This window comes from Orycteropus afer, unplaced genomic scaffold, assembly GCF_000298275.1.
Source record: "Orycteropus afer afer isolate SDZICR_OR568_19922 unplaced genomic scaffold, OryAfe1.0 scaffold00064, whole genome shotgun sequence".
NCBI lineage: Eukaryota > Metazoa > Chordata > Mammalia > Tubulidentata > Orycteropodidae > Orycteropus > Orycteropus afer.
In genome coordinates, this window is record NW_006921651.1 from 11,340,283 (window position 1) to 11,360,083 (window position 19,801).

At 38.3% G+C, this 19,801-nt stretch overlaps 1 protein-coding gene across 1 annotated transcript in view; it reads left to right on the top strand.

The window, feature by feature from the left end:
* The window catches only part of BLNK (B cell linker), a 123,198-nt gene extending 110,713 nt beyond the window's left edge, over positions 1–12,485 (top strand). The window contains exons 14-17 of the mRNA XM_042780822.1: positions 1,966–2,042; positions 2,913–2,996; positions 9,193–9,348; positions 12,366–12,485. Coding sequence (XP_042636756.1) covers positions 1,966–2,042; positions 2,913–2,996; positions 9,193–9,348; positions 12,366–12,485 — 437 coding nt within the window. The remainder of the gene's footprint in view (positions 1–1,965; positions 2,043–2,912; positions 2,997–9,192; positions 9,349–12,365) is intronic.
* Positions 12,486–19,801: the final 7,316 nt, after the last annotated feature.

The window sequence follows — 19,801 nt, forward strand, 5'->3', positions numbered from 1 at the left end:
GAAGGATGTCATGCTTGGTAGGGTGGAGGGCCGACGAAAGAGGGGGAGGCCTTCAGCGAGATGGATTGATACGGTGGCTGCAATGATGAGCTCAAGTATAGCAGGGATTGTGGGGCTGGCGCGGGATAGGGCAGTGTTTCGTTCTGCTGTGCACGGGGTCGCTATGAGTCGGAAACGACTCGACGGCACTTAACAACAACTCTTTCACACACCATTTATTCCTTCAGAATTTATCAGGAATCCAGTCACTCTCACTACTTCCATTGATGCCAACTGTTTCAAGCCACCGTTATCTTCTATCTGGGTTTGCAAGAACACCAAACTGGCCTCTCCTCTCTGCTCTTGTCCCCTTCTACCTATTTCTAGCACAGTAGCCAGAGTTATTCTATTAAAAGATAGGCAGATCATAGTACTCTTCTGTATAAAACCCTCCAAAGACTTCCCATGTCACACCTCTTAAAGCTCAAGTCTAGAGAAAGGTCCACCAAACTCAAAAACTAAACTCAGTGCTATTGAGTCGATTCCGACTCACAGTGACCCCCATCAGGTTCCCAAACTATAAATCTTTACGGAAGCAGACTGCCCCATCTTTCTTCTGTGAAGGAGCTAGTGAGTTCGAACCACTGACCATTAGCAGCCACATGCCTTACCCACTATACCACCAGAACTCCTTAAAGGTCCGCCAGGTCCTGTAAATATGGCCTTCTCCTTGCCTTCTGTGTGACCTCATGTCTTATTTTTCTTCCCCTTTCTCACTGCACTCCAGGCACAATGGTCCCCTTGCTACTGCTCAAACATGCCAGGCACACTCATTCCTGAGAGCCCTTGCCCTTGCCTCCACCTGGAACATTCTTTCCTCAGATAGCCAGATAGCTCCTCCCTCTCTGCCTGAACATCTTACCCAGAGGTTACCTCAGTGAAGCCTTCCCTAACTAAGCTTACCATCTGTCCAAGAAGTACAGCCAGATTGCTCCTTAGAATCGAGGATGGTGAGACTTTATCTCACATACTTTGGACATGTTATCAGCAGGGACCAATCCCTGGAGAAGGACATTATGCTTGATAAAGTATGGGGTCAGTGGAAAAGAGGAAGATCCTCAATGAGATGGATTGACAATGGCTGTGACAATGGGCTCAAACAGCAATGATTGTGAGGATGGTGCAGGACCAGGAGGTTCTGTTGTACATGGGGTTGTTGTTACAAGTTGGAACTGACTTGACAGCACCTAATAATGACAACAACACTTGTCCGAGGTTATTCCCAACTTCCTTTGTTTTATTTTCTTCATAGCACTTACAACTATCTAATATCTATATATATAGATACAGATATATAATTATCTGTTTTATTGTTTATCTTACCACATTTAAGCAGGACATATTGACTGCTGTATATCTCCAATGCCTTGATGAATGCCAGCACACAATAATGAATGAATAATGAATGAATACAACTAAGTATTTTCTCTATTACATGTTTCCTTCTATTGATATTTAATGTATTAGAAATTAAAACTGAGGCATTTTAAAATGTTTATTATTTAAAATAATAATTCATGACACTTTAACATAAATAAAATATTCTTATGAAAAACAACAGTATTTTCTAAACCAAATGCTTCAGTGAGAAGAGTGGCTTTATTTTACATTTTTTGTAAAATTCTTTAATGTCTGGAGTAACAGAGACAGCTGGGTTCTCTTACGTGCTTTTGCATTCAACCTGTTGCAATAAGTTCTCTTGGTTGAAGTTTATGAAGAAAATCAAGCTTCACACAGATATGTAATAGGAAAAGAAAAGACCTCATGGACCCTTTGAAAGGCTGTTGTGGACCCTCAGATCACACTCTGAAAACCACTGACTTAGGATTGTGTGTGTGTGTGTGTGTTCCTGTAGCACCTACCACAGTAATAGAAATATTACTCAAGAAATAGTGAAGAGTAATTGATTTTTCACATCCCTTTCAGGATTTCCAGAAGGGGGAAGCCCAACTGTGGATGGGCCATTACCCAGCTGTTCAACTAATTCCAGTTTGTCAGAACAGGTATGAAATGAACTATCAATAAGGGCATATCCTCTGATAAAAGAGAGTGTCAAGTAAAGCAGAACAGAGTTTGTATTTTAAGTCAGTTTGTGAGTTGCCATTTGCCAGTGGGTATAGAATGCACTCTTTTGTTTTTAGTGATTAAGACCTTGCTCCACTTATTTTTATTTGCATTTCTTGAGGAACAGTTTGAGTTTCTTCAAAACTAGCAAAGAAATGTGTTGTTTTCATTATTCTTCCTTTCACATAGATTTTATTTAAACTGTAATTTCCTCAGACTACATCTGTGGAGGTTTATGATATTAAAACACATATAAGACTGTATAGTTTAAAAAGCCTAAGCTGCAGCTTTCTCGACTGTAAAATAGTGGTGATATCATCTGTTCTTGCTTTCAAAGTACTGGAAGGAAGCAAATAAGATACTATTCATAAAAAACATTTCACAAACTAAAAAGCACTCCACAAAGCAACAACAATAAGAGAAAAACAGAAACAGAGGTCGGACCTTATTTAGGAGAAAACAATAAATGATTCAGGAACCTAGCAGGATTTATTTATTTTTTTATGTGTAAATAAAACCATTAAGGCCAAATGGGGGGAAAAGCCAATTACATAATTTTTATGGTTGATCTTAAAAAAAAAAAAAGCTCACTACCATTGAGTCGATTCCGACTCATAGCAACCCTTCCTTGGGTTTCCAAGGCGGCGTCTCTACGGAAGTAGATTGCTCAAAACTCACTTTCTAATTATTGATTCAAATGTAGTTAGACCTGTCTTGGTAATGCACAGTGAGTCTTTGTTTCTCATGCTCAGAAGTTAGTGAGTCTTTTAAGGACCATCTTATGCTTAATAATGCCCTCTATTTCACAGGAAGCTGAAGTTCACTGTAAACCATGGTATGCTGGTGACTGCGATCGAAAGTCTGCTGAAGAGGCATTATACAGGTCAAACAAGGTCTGATCATTTTCAACCCATATTGTGCCCTCAGTCCAACAGGCCCAACTGCTGTCCTTATAATGTGCTAATTAAAACAATTGCAATGATCATGAATGCAGGGATCTTTTTCCTTTCCTTACCCAAGAGGGACCACCATCCTCTCTTCTCGTTTGAACATCTCCCTCTTTATTCCTCTATCTCATTTCTACTCATTCTTTCATCTCTACAAGGACCCACTGGCTCCACTGCTCCCCAGACAGTGGGAGAGAGGAAGTCTTCAATCTCTGTAAGGGTTAGTGCTACATGAGACCCATTCAGGAGTGACAAGTGACAGGCTATTTTGGATCACTGCATGGGATAAAAGATTTGGGTCAAGATGGCAAAAAAACAAACCTGGAAGTAAATTTTTGGAGCCAACTACATAGGAACACACTGGGAACAGTTTGGACAATACAAGATTAAAGTGCCAAAGCAAGTCTGCTTTCCGATTCATTTGGTTCTGCTCAAATCTTTCCTTTCTTCCGATGACTGTGGGGTTTTTTTTGGATGATCTTATTCTAATTGTTGGAGATGTTATATTAAGGTTTGATTTTTGTTCTTTCTTCTTTTTTGATGTGTGTGTTTATTACTATGAGTTGTTCTCTGAACACTTCTCATACTGTGTCCCAAAAATTTTGTTATGTTGTGCTTTCATTTTTTGTTTCTTCTTTTACCCAGTACTTTTTAAACAGAGTGAAACTTTTCCATGTTTGTTTGTTTTCCCTTGATCTTCCTTTTTGATTTCTCATTGTATAGCATCATGATCAAGGAGCTCTGGTGGCACAGTGCCTAAGGCATTTGACTGCTTACCAGAAGGCTGGAGGTTCAAATCCACCAGCCACTCCACGGAAGGAAGGCTGGGCAATCTACTTCCATAAAGATTTATCACCTCGGAAGCCCAAAGGGGGTGGCTATGAGTGGGAATCGATGGCAGCGAGTTTTCTTTTTTTGTGTTGTGTTAATTTGTTTGTTCAGTGTAATTTTCTTTGCAGAGATCATTTTGTTTATGGATTTTCTTATCATTTCCTTCATTGGTGTGTTTTAGTATTTGCTGAATCTTTATGATTTCCTTCTTTTTTTAAATTTTGCTGAGAATGTTTATTAATTTTCTTTAAAGTTATCCTGTAATTTATTATTATCTTCCAAGTATAAAACTGTCTGCTCTATGTTGACATTGTCTTGATTTCCTCTCCAGTTACAAGTTGTGGTGGTTATGTTTGTATATCAACTTGGCTAGGTCTGGTTGAGTGGCTAAGCACCTGGATGTGGCATTCCCCATAATGAGACTGGTAATCAATTCCATGGTGGAATCTACTGTGAGCAGCTGAGTAGCTGCCTTTGGGTATGTGGTCTGCTTCCAGTATATAAGAAACAGCTTTGGGGATGGTCTATAGCTTATGCCATGCTTGAACCCTGCCTGTAGCTGAGTCATTGTTCAGCAATCTGCCATGCTCTGCTGATCCTGGGACTTTCCATGGACTTGAATCAATGGCCTGCCATGTGGTTTGGTAACATTGGGACTGTGCCCTTTTATTTGTCAACCTTGAGCTTGTTAGCCTCAGCAGCCAGTAGCTGCCTGAGTGAAGAGATGCCTCTAGCTTCAGTAGGCCAGGAGCAAGAGGTACAGCTAAAACCCAAAAGGTTGAGGAGCTTTCACACAGCCCCTAGAACCTGGCTCTTGGAACTTGGACTTAAAGCCTCCAAATTGTAAAAATAAACTCCTGTTTGTTAAGGCCATCCCATTTGTGGTATATTCTTGTTAGAACAGCACTAGGTAACCAGAACAAAAATTCTCTAATATAACATTTATTCCCTTTTTTTGCTTTGTAGCTATCATCATTTACAAAGTAACATCTCTGGTTCCCTATTTTCAGTCTTGTAGGTTTGTTTTATTTTTGATACTTCTGTATCAGATGTCATATTGCACTGAGTAAATTTGCTGCAAAAGATCTCTTTAAAGTGTTGAAAAGCAAAGATGTGACTTTGAAGACTATGGTGCACCTAAACTAAGGAGGCATGGTATTTTTCCATCACCTCATATGCATGGGAAAGCTGGACAATGAATAAAGAAGACCAAAGACCAGTTGATGCCCTTGAACTTTGGTGCTGGCAAAGAACACTGAAAATACCATGGATTGCCCAAAGGATGAGCAAATCTGTCCTGGAAGAAAGTGCAGCCAGAATGCTGTTTGGAAGCAAGAATGGCCAGACATCATCTCACCCAATTTGCTCATATTGTCAGAAGGGACCATTCCCTGGAGGAGGATATCATGCTTGGTAAAGTGGAAGGTCAGCAAAAAAGGGGAAGACCCTCAACAAGATGGATTGACAGACTGACACAGTGGCTCTACAATGATGAGCTCAAGTATAGCAAGGATTGTGAGGAAAGCACATGACCAGGCAGTGTTTCATCCTGTTGTACACAGGGTCGCTATGTTAGGTACACAACACCTAACAACAGTAACATACCTGGGCTGATTTCTAGGTGATGTTGTTGTGTGTCTTAATCTCCCATCGTTATCTGCCATTATTGGCTCTATGATTGAAGGACTCCTTTTAGCAATTTTTGTAACACTGGTCTGGTTTTTACAAATTTCCTTAATTTCTGTTTATCTGGGGATGTCCTAATTTTGCAATTAAATTTGAGGGACAATTTTACTGTATACATAAGATAAATAGATCTCAGTTAGCAATTTTTTTTATTTCAGGATTTATATATGCCATGCCATTGCCTTCTTGCTTGCATGGTTTCTGCCAGGAAATCAGAGCTTAGTCTCATTCATTCCCCTTTACAGGTAACTTTTATTTTTTCCAAAGCTGCTATCAGGATCCTTCCTTTGTCTTTGGTTTTGGAAAGTCTGATTATGTGTATTGGTGATTTTCTTTTGAGGTTTATCCTATTTGGGGTTCACTGAGCTTCTTGGATGAATATCTTTTCATTTTTCATGATATTAGGGAAGTTTTCTTCCAATAAACCTTCAACAATTTTCTCAGTGTTTTCTTTTTTGTCTCTTCCTGCTCTGGACTTCCGATCATATGCAAGTTAATCCTCTTGATTGTGTCTCACATAATTCTCAGGTCTCCTTCTTCTCCTCCTTCTCTTCCTTCTTCTTCTTTTGTTCTTCTTACTGATGTCTCCTCTAACAGATTAGTATTAAGAGATTTGTCTTAAATCTCACTAATTCTGTCTTCCATTGATTCAATTCTACTCCTTTGTTCTTCCAATGCATTATCTTTTTCTGAAATTTTAGTATTAATCTTCTGGATTTCTACTTGCAGTTTTTGTGTTGTTGTTGTTGTTGTTGTTATGTGCCGTCAAGTCAGACCTGACTCATAGTGACCTCTCCTTGGGTTTCTGAGGCAGTATCACTACGAAAGTAGGACTGCCCAACCTTCCTTCCGAGGAGTGGCTGGTGGGTTTGAACCGCCAGCCTTCTGGTGAGCAGTCAAGTGCCTTAGGCACTATGCTACCAGAGCTCCTAATTTTCCATTAGTTTTGTCAATTTCTTTTTGTATGTATCTTTTAATTCTTCTAGTCTTTTGCTTGTGTTTTCTTTAATTTGTCTGTGGTTTCCCTGAACTTTCTCTCAATCCACTGAAAGTAGCTAAATACAATTATTTTGAATTCCTTATCTGGAGTTCTAATGACATTTCTTTCTCCAGAAGATTTTTGGCCCTGTATTTTGGTTACTTGTTTGAATCATCCTGTCCTATATTTTCATGTGATTTGAAATTGTCTGGTGTCTCTAACACATTGCAGCGTTAATTGTATTAGTTTGTTGATTGTATGTTGGTTTGCTTCACTCTGATATTTTGTTTTGTTTTAATCTATCCAGGCAACAAGACACACATGTTATTCTAGTCACTAGTCTGGCAGCATTGGAGGGCTCACCACCTGTCTCCAGGTAGATTTGGTAGCAAGGAGGAGTGTGGGCACAAGTCTCTAATTGCTGAATGTGCAGAGCAGCTGAGGGCTGGGTGGGTGCTGGCTGTCATCTGTCATTGATCCAGTGGTACTGGAGTGGGTGGTGGCACTCACCCAGTGGGGGTAGGGGCAGCAGATGTGGTGAGTATGGCTGAGTAGTGTCACTGAATCCCTACTGCTGGGAAAAGATAGAAAGGAAAAAAGGAGAGGTGAAGAAAGAGGAAGCAAAAAAAGAAGGCTGGAAGGAGGGAAAACTAAGAAGAAAGAAAAAAGAGAGAGAGGATGAAACAAAGAAGAAAAATAAAACAAATGTGGCACAGTACTGGCACAAGCGCTAGCTGCCAAACACAGCTGCAGTGGAAATGTGGGCTTGCTCCATGGGTCACACTGTGTGAGAGGTGGGCACTAGTGAATGCAAGGTGGTGGTGTGCTGCTGGATCAAAACAAAAGAAAAGAAAGGGAGAGGAGAGGAAGGAAAAAGAAAAGAAAAAAATAAGGGAGGAAAGCAGGAAGAACTGAAAAGGAAGGAAAAAAAAACTGGCACAAGTTTTCTCCACCAAACACAACTGCAGCAGGAGTGTATAGCTCACTCCAGGGATGGCACATCTCCATCCATAGATGTGCAGGGGAAGGCTCGCCTGATCACAGAGTGGGGGATGGGCACCCACCTCCACAGAACCCAAAAAAGGTGGGGGAGGGTGAATGGGTTTTAGGAGGAAGAAAAATACAAAAGAAAGTAGACGAAAACAAAGGGAGCAAGAATGAAGAACTAAGAAGAAGGAAAAAAGAGAAAAAAGGAAAGAGAAAGAGCAGCACGGTACTGGAGAAAGTGCTAGCCACCAAACACAGTTGCACGAGAATTCATCATGGCCTCCATGGAGCGCATACCTCCTACCAGGGGCAAGTGCTGGTGCTGCTAACTCATGGACAGCAGGGAAAAGAGGTGCCCACTCTGCGGAATTCGAAACAAAAAACAGAACGGACAAGAGACGAGAAAGGAAAAAAAGAAAAGAAAAGGGAGGAAAGAGTGAAGAACTAAGAAGAATGATAAAGAAAAAAGAAAGGGTGGTACAGCACTGATATAGGGGGTGTTTGACTGGCTGCTGCTAAGTAGGGGTGACCCTACTGTACTTTTTTTTAAATCTCATTTTTCTTCTTTCTTGGATGTGTCCACACCTTCCTTCAATGTTGTTTCTAAAATTTTCATTTGAAGCCACTTTCCCTTGAGCATCTTATAATTTCTCGATCATTTCTAAGATAGAATTGTCTTTTTCTTCAAGTTCCTTCCTGAGTTTGATCAATTTTTGTTGCATTTCTTCTTCCTGCTTTTTGTCCATAACTTTCGTATTACTGATTCTAGATTATTTTTTAGAAAATATTTAATTAAATGTGGAATGTTGTGCTCCAGTGTTTTGTTTTGTTTTGTCTTTTCTGCTTCTATATATATATGGGAGCTCTGGTGGCATAGTGCCTAAGGCATTTGGCTAACCAGAAGGCTGGTGGTTCAAACCCACCAGTCACTCCTTGGAAGGAAGACTAGGAAATCTACTTCCATAGAGATACTGCCTCAGAAACCCAAGGAGGGATATCTATGAGTCAAAAACAACTTGACAGCAGTGAGTTTGGGGTGTGTGTGTGTATAAAATTTTGGATAATTTTTATCAGCTTAAGCATTTTGATTCCCACTTTCCATTTTCTTCTTACAGTATTTTTTTTTTAAGAGAATTTGCTTGATTTTTTTCTATTTATAGGGAACTTGAGGGCATAGCTCCTAATTCAAGAGTACCCTGTAGGTTTGTTCTCATATCTTATTTAACACATCATAAAGCTAGCATTGAACGCACTGAGGATTTTCTATGAGTATATATTTTGCTGGGAGCTCTGGTGGTATAGTGCCTAAGGCATTTGACTGCTAACCAGAAGGCTGGCGGTTCAAACCCACCAGCCACTCCTCAGAAGGAATATTGGGTGATCTACTTCCATAGAGATACTGCCTTGGAAACACAAGGAGGGGTCACTATGAGTCAGATCTGACTCAACGGCAATGAGTTTTGAGATATATTTTGCTAATGTCTTTTTCTTGGAAAATAATAAAAATTAACTCTAATCAATAATAAAAGCTATATAGATAATCATTTTTTGAACGTAATGCAAGTATTCTTCATAAAATAATTTCTAACCTATGGAAATATAAATAAAAGTAACCAAAATTATGCCTTATTTTTATTTATTTTTTTTTAAATTAAACAGGATGGATCATTTCTCATTCGGAAAAGCTCTGGTCATGATTCCAAACAACCATATACATTAGTTGTATTTTTTAATAAGCGAGTATATAATATTCCTGTGCGATTTATTGAAGCAACAAAACAGTACGCTTTGGGAAGAAAGAAAACTGGTGAAGAGGTCAGTAATTTCTCTTTTAGCTTAATTCTGTACATATGTTTGAGCACAATGGCATCATACTGTATTAAGTGACAGGGATGGGAAGAAAAGATACAAGAGTCCTTGATCCTAAGCTTGCACATATGTCACAAACAGAGAACAACAAATAACACTATGCTCAGGCAATTTATCCTATGAGAGAACAGAAAGGAAGAAAGGCCGGCATAATTACAAAGTTACATCCTGGTCACTTTCATCTAGCTACTTAATGGAATCAGTCTAACCTAGGAGAATAAAAGCATTTGTAAAACAACTGAAAAGGTCTTGTGGCAATATGTACGCTCTTTATTTTGCTTTGAATAACATCTCACATGTTTAGAAAATACACCATTCTTGAATCTAAAAACACTGGTCCCGACCAAACTAAGGTTTTAAAATGTAGATTACATTTACTGTTCAACATCAGTTCAACTTTATCAGGACCATCTATTTTCCCTATGGTGGTGTAGTGCCTAAGGCATCTGACTGCTAACCAGAAGGCTGGCGGTTCAAACCCACCAGCCACTCTTCGGAATGAAGGTTGGGTAATCTACTTCCGTAGTGATACTGCCTTGGAAACCCAAGGAGGCGTTGCTATGAGTCAGATCCAACTCGGTTTTTGGTTTATGAGGAAAAGCCCTCATTTTCATTGAAATCTTTATCTTAAAAGTCTTTTTAAATTAATGTTCCTCAATGGTGATCAATGGTAGGAGATGGTAGTGACCGTGGTAGGACAGAATAATATTTGATGGATGATTTCATTCTAAAGCTTCCCTGGGAGTCTAGCTCTTCTATAAAAGGCTTAAGTGCTTCCCACTATCCTGTTTAAAGGACATTTATATGACATTCTCCCATAGAAATTTGGAGTTCCCAAAGTCTCTGACAAACAGAGACTCTTCTTGGACTACAGAGTCCTTATCCCTACTTCAAAGTAAATAGATCATATTTGCTTTATTTTTTTCACCCCATTCCCAACATATCCAGCCTATGGTTACCAAAAGAAATATTATATTCTTCATCTTTTTTTTAAAATATGTATGTTTAATTTTGTTGCTGTTGAAAATATACACAGCAGAACATAAACCAATTCTACAATTTCTACATGTACAATTCATTGGCATTAATTATGTTTTTCAAGTTGTGAAACCATCTTCATCCTCTTTCTCCAAATTGTTCCTCCTCCATTAACATAAACTCAGTTTCCTAAGCTTCCTATCTAACCTTTTGATTGCTGTTGTCAGTTTGATTCCAGATACATAGTTCTTTAAAAGAGCACAATGCTCAGAGCAGACATTCTTTATTCATCAAGCTATTTTTTTTTCTTTAAAGAAGACTTCAGGGGATGTTTTTTGGTTTAAGTTTAAAGGCAATAGTTTCAGGGGTTCATCTAGCTTCAATGGCTCCAGAAAGTATGGATTCTATGAGAATATCAAATTCTGTTCTACATTTTTCCTCTTTTGATCACTATCCTTATAGTGGTATCAAGAAGCACTGACAGAATCAATTAGAACTCTTACTTAAATAAAACTTCACTAAAAATATCATGTCTCCTACATACTTAATATTTGAATGGAAAATTAAAAGTTTGATTACATGAAGTCAATCATGTGGATATTTTTAAAAGTCCAGGTGTCTGTATTTGTGTTGCTATGTACATGGGTAGAAAAAGTAACTAACTGATTAAATATTTAACTTTCCATGCAGCTGTTTAAACTCACTCACTGCCATTGAGTCTACCCAACTTATAGCAACCCCTATTGGGTTTCTAAGGTGGTAAATCTTTACAGAAGTAGGTTGCCCCATCTTCCTTCTGTAGGGTGGCTGATAGGTTTGAACCATCAGCCTTCTGGTTAGCAGTCAAATGCCTTAGGCACTGCACCACCAGAGGTGTATGCCATGTGTAAATATAGTATTGAATAATCTTTCTTATAGCTTTGGCGACTGTCTGGTTCATTTTATTGATCATGAGATTTTGAACTCTCAAACAAGTTGTTTTTCTGTCCAGATATAAATACCTCAAACATACTGAGTTAGTGTAGAGAGGAAAAAGAAAACTGAAGGAAAACTACAGCTACATCAAATAAGCTATGCACAATTCTTCTTTCGATTAAATTACAAATATACTTTCCCCTACTCATCACTCCCTACTTCAAACATTTCAATCTCCAAATGCTAAAACAAAGCAATATTTTAAAATATCCCAGGACTAGAAGGACAAAATGAGATGTTTGTTTGTGTAAGTATGGCAAGTCTCTCCTTTGCTTCCTGGGTTCACTACACCCTTTTTCCACATGGAATCCACCTCAAAGGGTCATACATAAATGCTATTCCATTTCCTGGTCCTATAATCTATAAATTTAACTTCCAACAGCATTCACTAAAACAATATGCTATGTATGTGTATGTGTATGTGTATGTGTGTGTGTGAGAGTTAGTATAGTGATATTTATCATAAAAGGATTTCACTGGGAATTGAAGCAGAGTTGAATGATAGAAGAGAAAAAAGGAATAAAGACTAAAGGTATTCAAAGTTTCTTATCTCTCACCTCTCCCCTCAACCTAAAAAACTTACCTGGCAGTAAATTTAAGGGAGAATTTATTACATCAGTCACCTTATCTAAGATTTGTGTAACACAGCAGATAATCTGTAGCTTGTAAAAAATTCAGAAAAAAATACTTGTATGACAGTTGCATATATGACACTAAATAAAAAGCAAAACATTACATTATGACTCAATAATTTCTCTAAGAAGTTATGCTAATTGATGTTATCAGTTCCATTTTTCAGTCTTACTAATATAGGAAAAGCCAGGGTCTGCCCCTTAGAAGGTTACAGTCTTCTCCAAATTAGACTTTTTGAGGCAAAATGTCAGTTAGGAGATGAGCAACTTGACTAAGTAGGGGAAGGTGGATCTCAACTGGGTTTTGAAAAATGGGGGAATGGAGGTTGAATTTAACATCAATGTCAGTGTGTAACTCCCCAAATTTTTTTGCTCTAGTATTTTGGAAGTGTTGCTGAAATAATCAAGAATCACCAACACAGTCCCCTGGTTCTCATCGACAGTCAGAACAACACAAAAGATTCCACCAGACTGAAGTATGCTGTTAAAATTTCATAAAGAAAGAACACTGGAAGTCAGCATTGTTGCTTCAGATATTTTCCCAAACTTTCTATTTAAAATTTCAAAACTTTATATTTTACATTATGAACAATTTAGTAAGAAAATAGAAGATGGAAGAAGCTATTGAAGTGTTCACCCATTTCTTTCTAAGAAGCTCACATGGAATTATTTTATCTACTGCCTGACTGTGATGTGATGAACTGTTAATATTTGGTAAAGTTATCATGCTATTAATCGTCTCCAAATAAATTTTTATTTAAAAGAAACAGGTGTACAGTATTTTGAGTCATGTAAGACAACACCACACTATTTTCAAAATAAGAAAATAATACTCTTGGATAAAACAAAGCTGCTGAAAATTTAGGCCACCCCAATGGTTACTGATGCACTAATGTAGCTGGTATGTCTACTGTCAATGCCTAAGAATTATGTCTTGGTTAAAATTTTAATGTGTAAAAAATAAAAATATTATAAATAAAATATGATATTTGTAAGTAGCAGACAAGAAAGATATAATGATTCCTTTTTCTTGTGAATGTTCCCTACCATAGGACATGTATGTAGATATGAAGTTTCTAGAAATTATTGCTCAGGATTATGTTGTTAGCTTTGCTTATTAAAGATGATTATACCTACTTTTATCTAGATGTTTTTTAAATGGACCCTTAGCTTGACATGAAGTTCAAAATGGTATGAGAGCAAAACCAGTTCCTAAGGAAACATGCCACAGAACAAGGGCAGAAAAACAGACATTAATAAACACTACGGAAAAATAAAGATAACGTTGTGAGCAACCACATCTAGAAATGTGTTACACTTTGTCATATGAAAGCTTTGTTTTTTAACTGTATACTTTAGATAGCATTGAAATGATAAAGCAGCTAATTAAGAGAAATCCAGTAATTAAATTCACTTGATCACTGAATAAGATAGCAATCTCCAAAGGGTTGTGAACGTCTAGAAGGTAATGATTTTAGAGTAACCCCCAGACTTGCTTGTTAAAAAAAATCTATTTTTAAAATAATTTACTATATTTTGCTGTTGTTGAAAATATACACAGCAGAACATATCCTAATTCAACAATTTGTACACATACAATTCATTGATATTGGTTATATTCTTCAAGTTGTGAGACCATTCTCACCCTCTTTTTCTGAATTGTTTCTCGTCCATTAATATAAATTCACTGTTCCTAAGCTCCTATCTAGGAGTTCTGATAGCGTAGTGCCTAAGGCACATGATTGCTAACCAAAAGGCTGGCATTCAAACCCACCTGCCACTCCTCAGAAGGAAGGTTGCACAATCTACTTCCATAGTTACACCTCCTCGGAAACCCAAGTAGGGGTCACTATGAGTTGGGTCCAACTTGACTGGATGGCACATAACAACAACAAGCTCCTAACTAATCTTTTGAGATGCTATTGTCATTTTGATCCCATATAGATAGTTCTTTAAAAGAACACAATGCTCAAGACAGACACTGTTCACTAATTAAGTTAAACTAGTTTTTGGTTTCATTATCAGTAAGATGAAAGAGCAAAGACTGATGAAGATCAAAGACTTCAATATAAAGAAAACAAAAATCCTCACAACTGGACAAACAAGCAACATCAGGATAAACAGAAAAAAGATTGAAGTTGTCAAGGATTACATTTTACTTGGATCCACAATCAATGCCCATGGAAGCAAGAGTCAAGAAATCAAACAAGGTATTGCACTAGGAAAATCTGCTGCAATAGACCTCTTTAAAGTGTTAAAGAGCAAAGATGTCACTTTGAAGATTAAGGTGTGCCTCATCCAAACCATCATATTTTCAATACAGTCATATGCATGTGAAAGCTAGACAGTGAATAAGGAAGACCAAAGAAGAACTGATGGATTTGAATTGTGGTGTTGGTGAACAATAATGAAAATGCTGTGGACTGCCAAAAGAACAAAAGAACTTGGAAGAAGTACAGTCGGAATGCTCCTTAGAGCGAGAATAGCCAGACTTCCTTTCACTTACTTTGGTCATGCTGTCAGAAGGGACCAGTCCCTGGAGAAGGATATCATGCTTGGTAAAGTGGAGAGTCAGCAAAAAAGGGGAAGACCCTCAACAAAATGGATTGACACAGTGGCTGCAGCGATGGGCGCAAGCATAGGAAGGATTGTGAGGATGGCACAGGACTGTGCGGTGTTTCGTTTTGTTGTACATGGGGTCACTGTGAGTTGGAAATCACTCAATGGCACCTACCAACAAACAACAACAGCATTTGGTTTAAAGAAGACTTCATGGGATATTTTTAGGTTAAGGTTTAAAAATTACCTCAGAACAGTAGTCTTGGGGATTCATCTAGACTCAAAAGCTCCAGAAAACCTGGATTCCAGGAGAATTTGAATTTATGTTCTACATTTTCCCCCTTTTGATCAGGATTCGCCTATAAAATCTTAATCAAAACATTAAGAAGTGGTAGCTAGGCACCATCCAGTTCTTCTAGCCCCATGGCAAAGGAAGCAGTAATCGATGGAGGCAATTAGCCATACATTCCACTTCCTCCTCCTATTCCTAATTCTCCTTATTCCTTTGTTGAATAGGGATCAATTGTTGTACTTTGGATGGCTGCTCACAAGCTTTTGAGACCCCAGGCACTACACAACAAACTAGAAGATAGAACAGAAGCACTAAACATGAGATTAGGCCAATTAATTGAGTTATCCTACGAAACCATGACCCTAAATCTCCACATCAAGAAACTAAATCCCATGAGGTGTTTGGTTGTACATAGGCAGTCTTGGGAGCTGTTTTTTGTTGTTGTTGTTGTTGTTGTGAAAATATATATCAGACAACATTTGCCAATTCAACTTTTTATAGATGTGCAACTTATTGACATCAATTACATTAATTGGCTGTGAATGTGAATTTTCCATCATGTAAACTGAAATTTAATGCTACATAAGCAATAACTCCCCTGTCCTCCTCCCTCCCACCATGGCAACTACTAATAAACTTTGTTCTCTACACATTTGCCTGTTCTTATCTTTTTATATAAGTGAGGTCATATAACACTTGTGATTGACTTCACCCAGTAATCTATGTTGTAGCATGTATCAGAACTTCATATCTTTTTCTGGCTAAGTAGTATTCCATTGTATGTACCACACTTTGTTTAAATGTATGTACGCTTTCCTGCCTCTGAGCTTTATTTTTGGGCAAATACTGCCCTTTTGGTCTTGTGTGATTGATTGAACTGAGAAGTGCATTCCTCTTTGGTGATATTATTCACTTTATAGGCTTGTCTATTGTTTGGCTAAAAGCTAGTCCCCAAGGGTATGTTCGGTTCCAGGCTTGGTGTTTCAAATGCCAGTGGGGTTGCACATAGTGCACAGGTTTCAGTATGGCTTGCAGACTGAGACAGACTAAGAAGAAGGAAGAGGCCATCTACTTCTCAAAGAATTGGCCAGGGAAAACCTTATGGATAGCAGAGAAACACTGTCTGTTACATTACTAGGCAACTATATGAATAGCCCCAAAACACTTTCTGATATGGTGCAGGAAGACAAGCCACTTAGGTAGGAAGGCTCTCAAAATATGACTGGGAAAGAGCTGCATCATCAGAGTAGAACCAACCTTACTGATATAGATAAAGTAAAGCTTTCAAGACCTCCATTTGCTTATGTGGCACAACTCAAATTGAGGAGAAACAGTGGTAAACATCCATTAATAATAAGAACATGGAATGTGCAAAGTATGAATCTAGGAAAATTGGAAATTGTCAAAAATGAAATGGAATGCATAAAAATTGATATCCTAGGCATCAGTGGGCTGAAGTGGACTGGTTTTGGACATTCTGAATCAGACAACCATATGATCTACTACACCAGAAATGACAATTTGAAGAGGAATGGTGTAGCATTCATCATCACAAAGGATGTTTCTAGATCTATCCTGAAGTACAATGCTGTCAGTAATAGGATAATATCCATATGCCTACAAGGAAGATCCATTAATACTACTATTATTCAAATGTATGCACCAACCACCAAAGCAAAAGATGAGGAAATTGAAGATTTTTATCCACTTCTTCAGTCTAAAATTGACCAAATGTGCAATCAAGATGTGCTAATTATCACTGGTGACTAGAATGCAAAAGTTGGAAACAAAGAAGAATCACTGGTAGTTGGAAAATTTGGCCATGGTGACAGAAATAATGCTGGAGATCGCATGATAGGATTTTGCAAGACTAATGACTTATTCATCACAAATACATTTTTTTAAACAACACAAATGGCTGCTCTACACATGGACTTCACCAGATGGAATACACAAGAATCAGATTGACTATATCTATGGCAAGAGGGAATGGAAAAGCTCAATATCTTCAGCCAAAACAATGCCAGGAGCTGATTGTGGAACAGATCATCAACTGCTCATATGCAAGTTCAACTCGAAGTTAAAGACAATTTAAACAAGTCCATGAGAGCCACAATATGATCTTGAATATATCCTTCCTGAATTTAGAGACCATCTAAAGAATGGATTTGATGCATTGAACACTGAAAACCAGAAGAATTGCAGGATGACATCAAGGACATCATCCAGGAAGAAACCAAAAGGTCATTAAAAAGAGGGAAAAAAAAAGAAAAGACCAAAATGGATGACAGAAGAGACTCTGAAGCTTGCCTTTGAGTGGAGAGTAGCCAAAGCAAATGGAAGAAATGACAAGATAAAAGAGCTGAACCAAAGATTTCAAAGAGCAGCTGGAGCAGACAAAGCCAATTACTATAATGAAATGTGCAAAGACTTGGAGTTAGAAAACCAAAAGGGAAGAACACACTCAGCATTTTCTCAAGCTGAAAGAACTGAGGAAAATAATTAAGCCTTGAGTTGCAATATTTAAAGATTCTATGGGCAAAATATTGAATGATGCAGGACGCATCGAAAGAATATGGAAGGAATACACAGAGTCACTGTACCAAAAAGAACTGGCAGATCTTCATCCATTTCAGGAGGTGGCATATGATCAAGAACCAATGATATTGAAGAAAGAAGTCAAAGCTGCACTGAAGGAATTGCTGAAGAACAAGGCTCCAGGAATTGACAGAGTACCCATTGAGCTGTTTCAGCAAATGGATGCTCCACTGGAGGCACTCACCCAGTTATGCCAAGAGATTTGGAAGACGGTTGTCTGGCCAACTCACTGGAAGAGATCCATATTTGTACCCATTCCAAAGCAAGGTGATCCCATAGAATGTGGAAATTATAGAACAATATCATTAATATCGCATGCAAGTAAAATCTTACTGAAGACAATTCAAAAACCATTGTAGCACTATATTGACAGAGAACTTTCAGAGGTGCAAGCTGGGTTCAAAAGACGACATGGAACAAGGGATATCATTGCAGATGCCAGATGGATCTTGGCTCAAAGCAAAGAATACCAGAAAGATGTTTATTTGTGTATTATTGACTATGCAAATGCATTTGATTGTGTGGATCATAACAAATTGTGGATAACATTGAAAAGAATGGGAATTCCAGAACACTTCATTGTACTCATGAGGAATCTGTCCATTGACTAGGAGGTTGTCGTTCGAACAGAATAAGGGGACACTGCGTGGTTTAAAATCAAGAAGGGAGTGCATCAGGGTTGTATCCTTTCACCATACTTATTCAATCTATATGCTGATCAAATAATCAGAGAAGTTGGGTTATATGAAGAAGAACGTGGCATCAAGATTGGTGGAAGAATCATTAACAACCTGCGATACGCTGATGACACAACTTTGCTTGCTGAAAGTGAGGATGACTTGAAGCACTTACTGCTGAAGATTGAAGAATACAGTCTGTAGTATGGATTACATCTCAATATAAAGAAAACAAAAATCCTCACAACTGGACCTATAAGCAGCATCATGATAAATGGAGAAAAGATTGAAGTTGTTAGAGACTTCACATTGCTTGGTTCTACAATTGACGCCAATGGAAGCAGCAATCAGGACATCAGACAATGTATAGCACTGGGCAAGTTAGCTGCAAAAGATCTCTTTTAAGTGCTGAGGAGGAAAGATGTCTCCTTAAGGACTAGGGTGCACCTGACACAAGGCATGGTATTTTCAATTGCCTCATATGCATGTTAGAGCAGGACAGTGAATAAAGAAGACTGAAGAAGAATTGATGCTTTTGAGTTGTGGTGCTGGCGAAGAATGCTGAAAGTACCGTGAACTGCTAAAAGAACTAGCAAATCTGTCCTGGATTAAGTGCAGCCGGAATGCTCCTTGGAAGTGAGAATGACAAGACTTCGTCTCAGCTACTTTGGTCATGTTGTCAGAAGGGACCATTCCCTGGAGAAGGATGTCATGCTGGGTAAGGTGGAGGGTTGACGAAAGAGGGGAAGGCCCTCAAGGAGATTATTGACACAGTGGCTGTGGCGATGGGCTCAAGTATAGCAGGGATCACAGAGTTGGCACAGGATTGGGTGGTGTTCTGTTCTGCTGTGGATAGGGTTACTATGAGTTATAGGCAACTCAATGGCACCTAACAACAACAAGTACAGACTATCAAACATACCTAAAAATGGACAAATAGCAGAAGATAAACTAGATGACTGTGACCTCCTAGAAATTAAACACATATGTACATCAAAAAACTTCTCCAAAAGACTAAAAAGAGAACTGATGGACTAGGGTGCAGAAATGGTAATGGTATATTGGACAAGGGACTAATCTCTAAAATATATAGAAAACTTCAACACCTCAACAATAAAAAGACAAAAAAAAAAAAAAACAACTTAAAAATGGGCGGAGGGCCTGAGCAGACATTTTTCCAAAGAAGATATACAGGCAACACATGAAGAAATGCTCACAATCATTAGCCATTAAAGAAATGTGAAACAAAACAATGAAGTATCATCTCAGCTCAACAGTAATAGCAAAGTTAAAAAAAAAAAAAATGCTGGCAAAGATACGGAGAGACTGGGACTCTCTTATGCTGCTGGTGGGACAGTAAAACGTACAACCACTGTGGAAAATGGTACAGCGCCTCCTTAAAAAATTGGAAATAGGAATACCATATGATCCAGCAATCCCACTGTTGTTGTTGTTGCTGTTGTTATGAGCCATCGAGTCAGACCCGACTCATAGCAACCCCTCCTTGGGTTTCTGAGACAGTATCACTACAGAAGTAGATTGCCCCAACTTCCTTCCGAGGAGTGGCTGGTAGGTTTGAACTGCAGTCAAGTGTCTTAGCCACTACGCTACCAGAGCTCCTGAAGGTATATATCCCAGAGAAATAAGAGTCATGACGTGAACAGATAAATGCATACTTACATTCATCA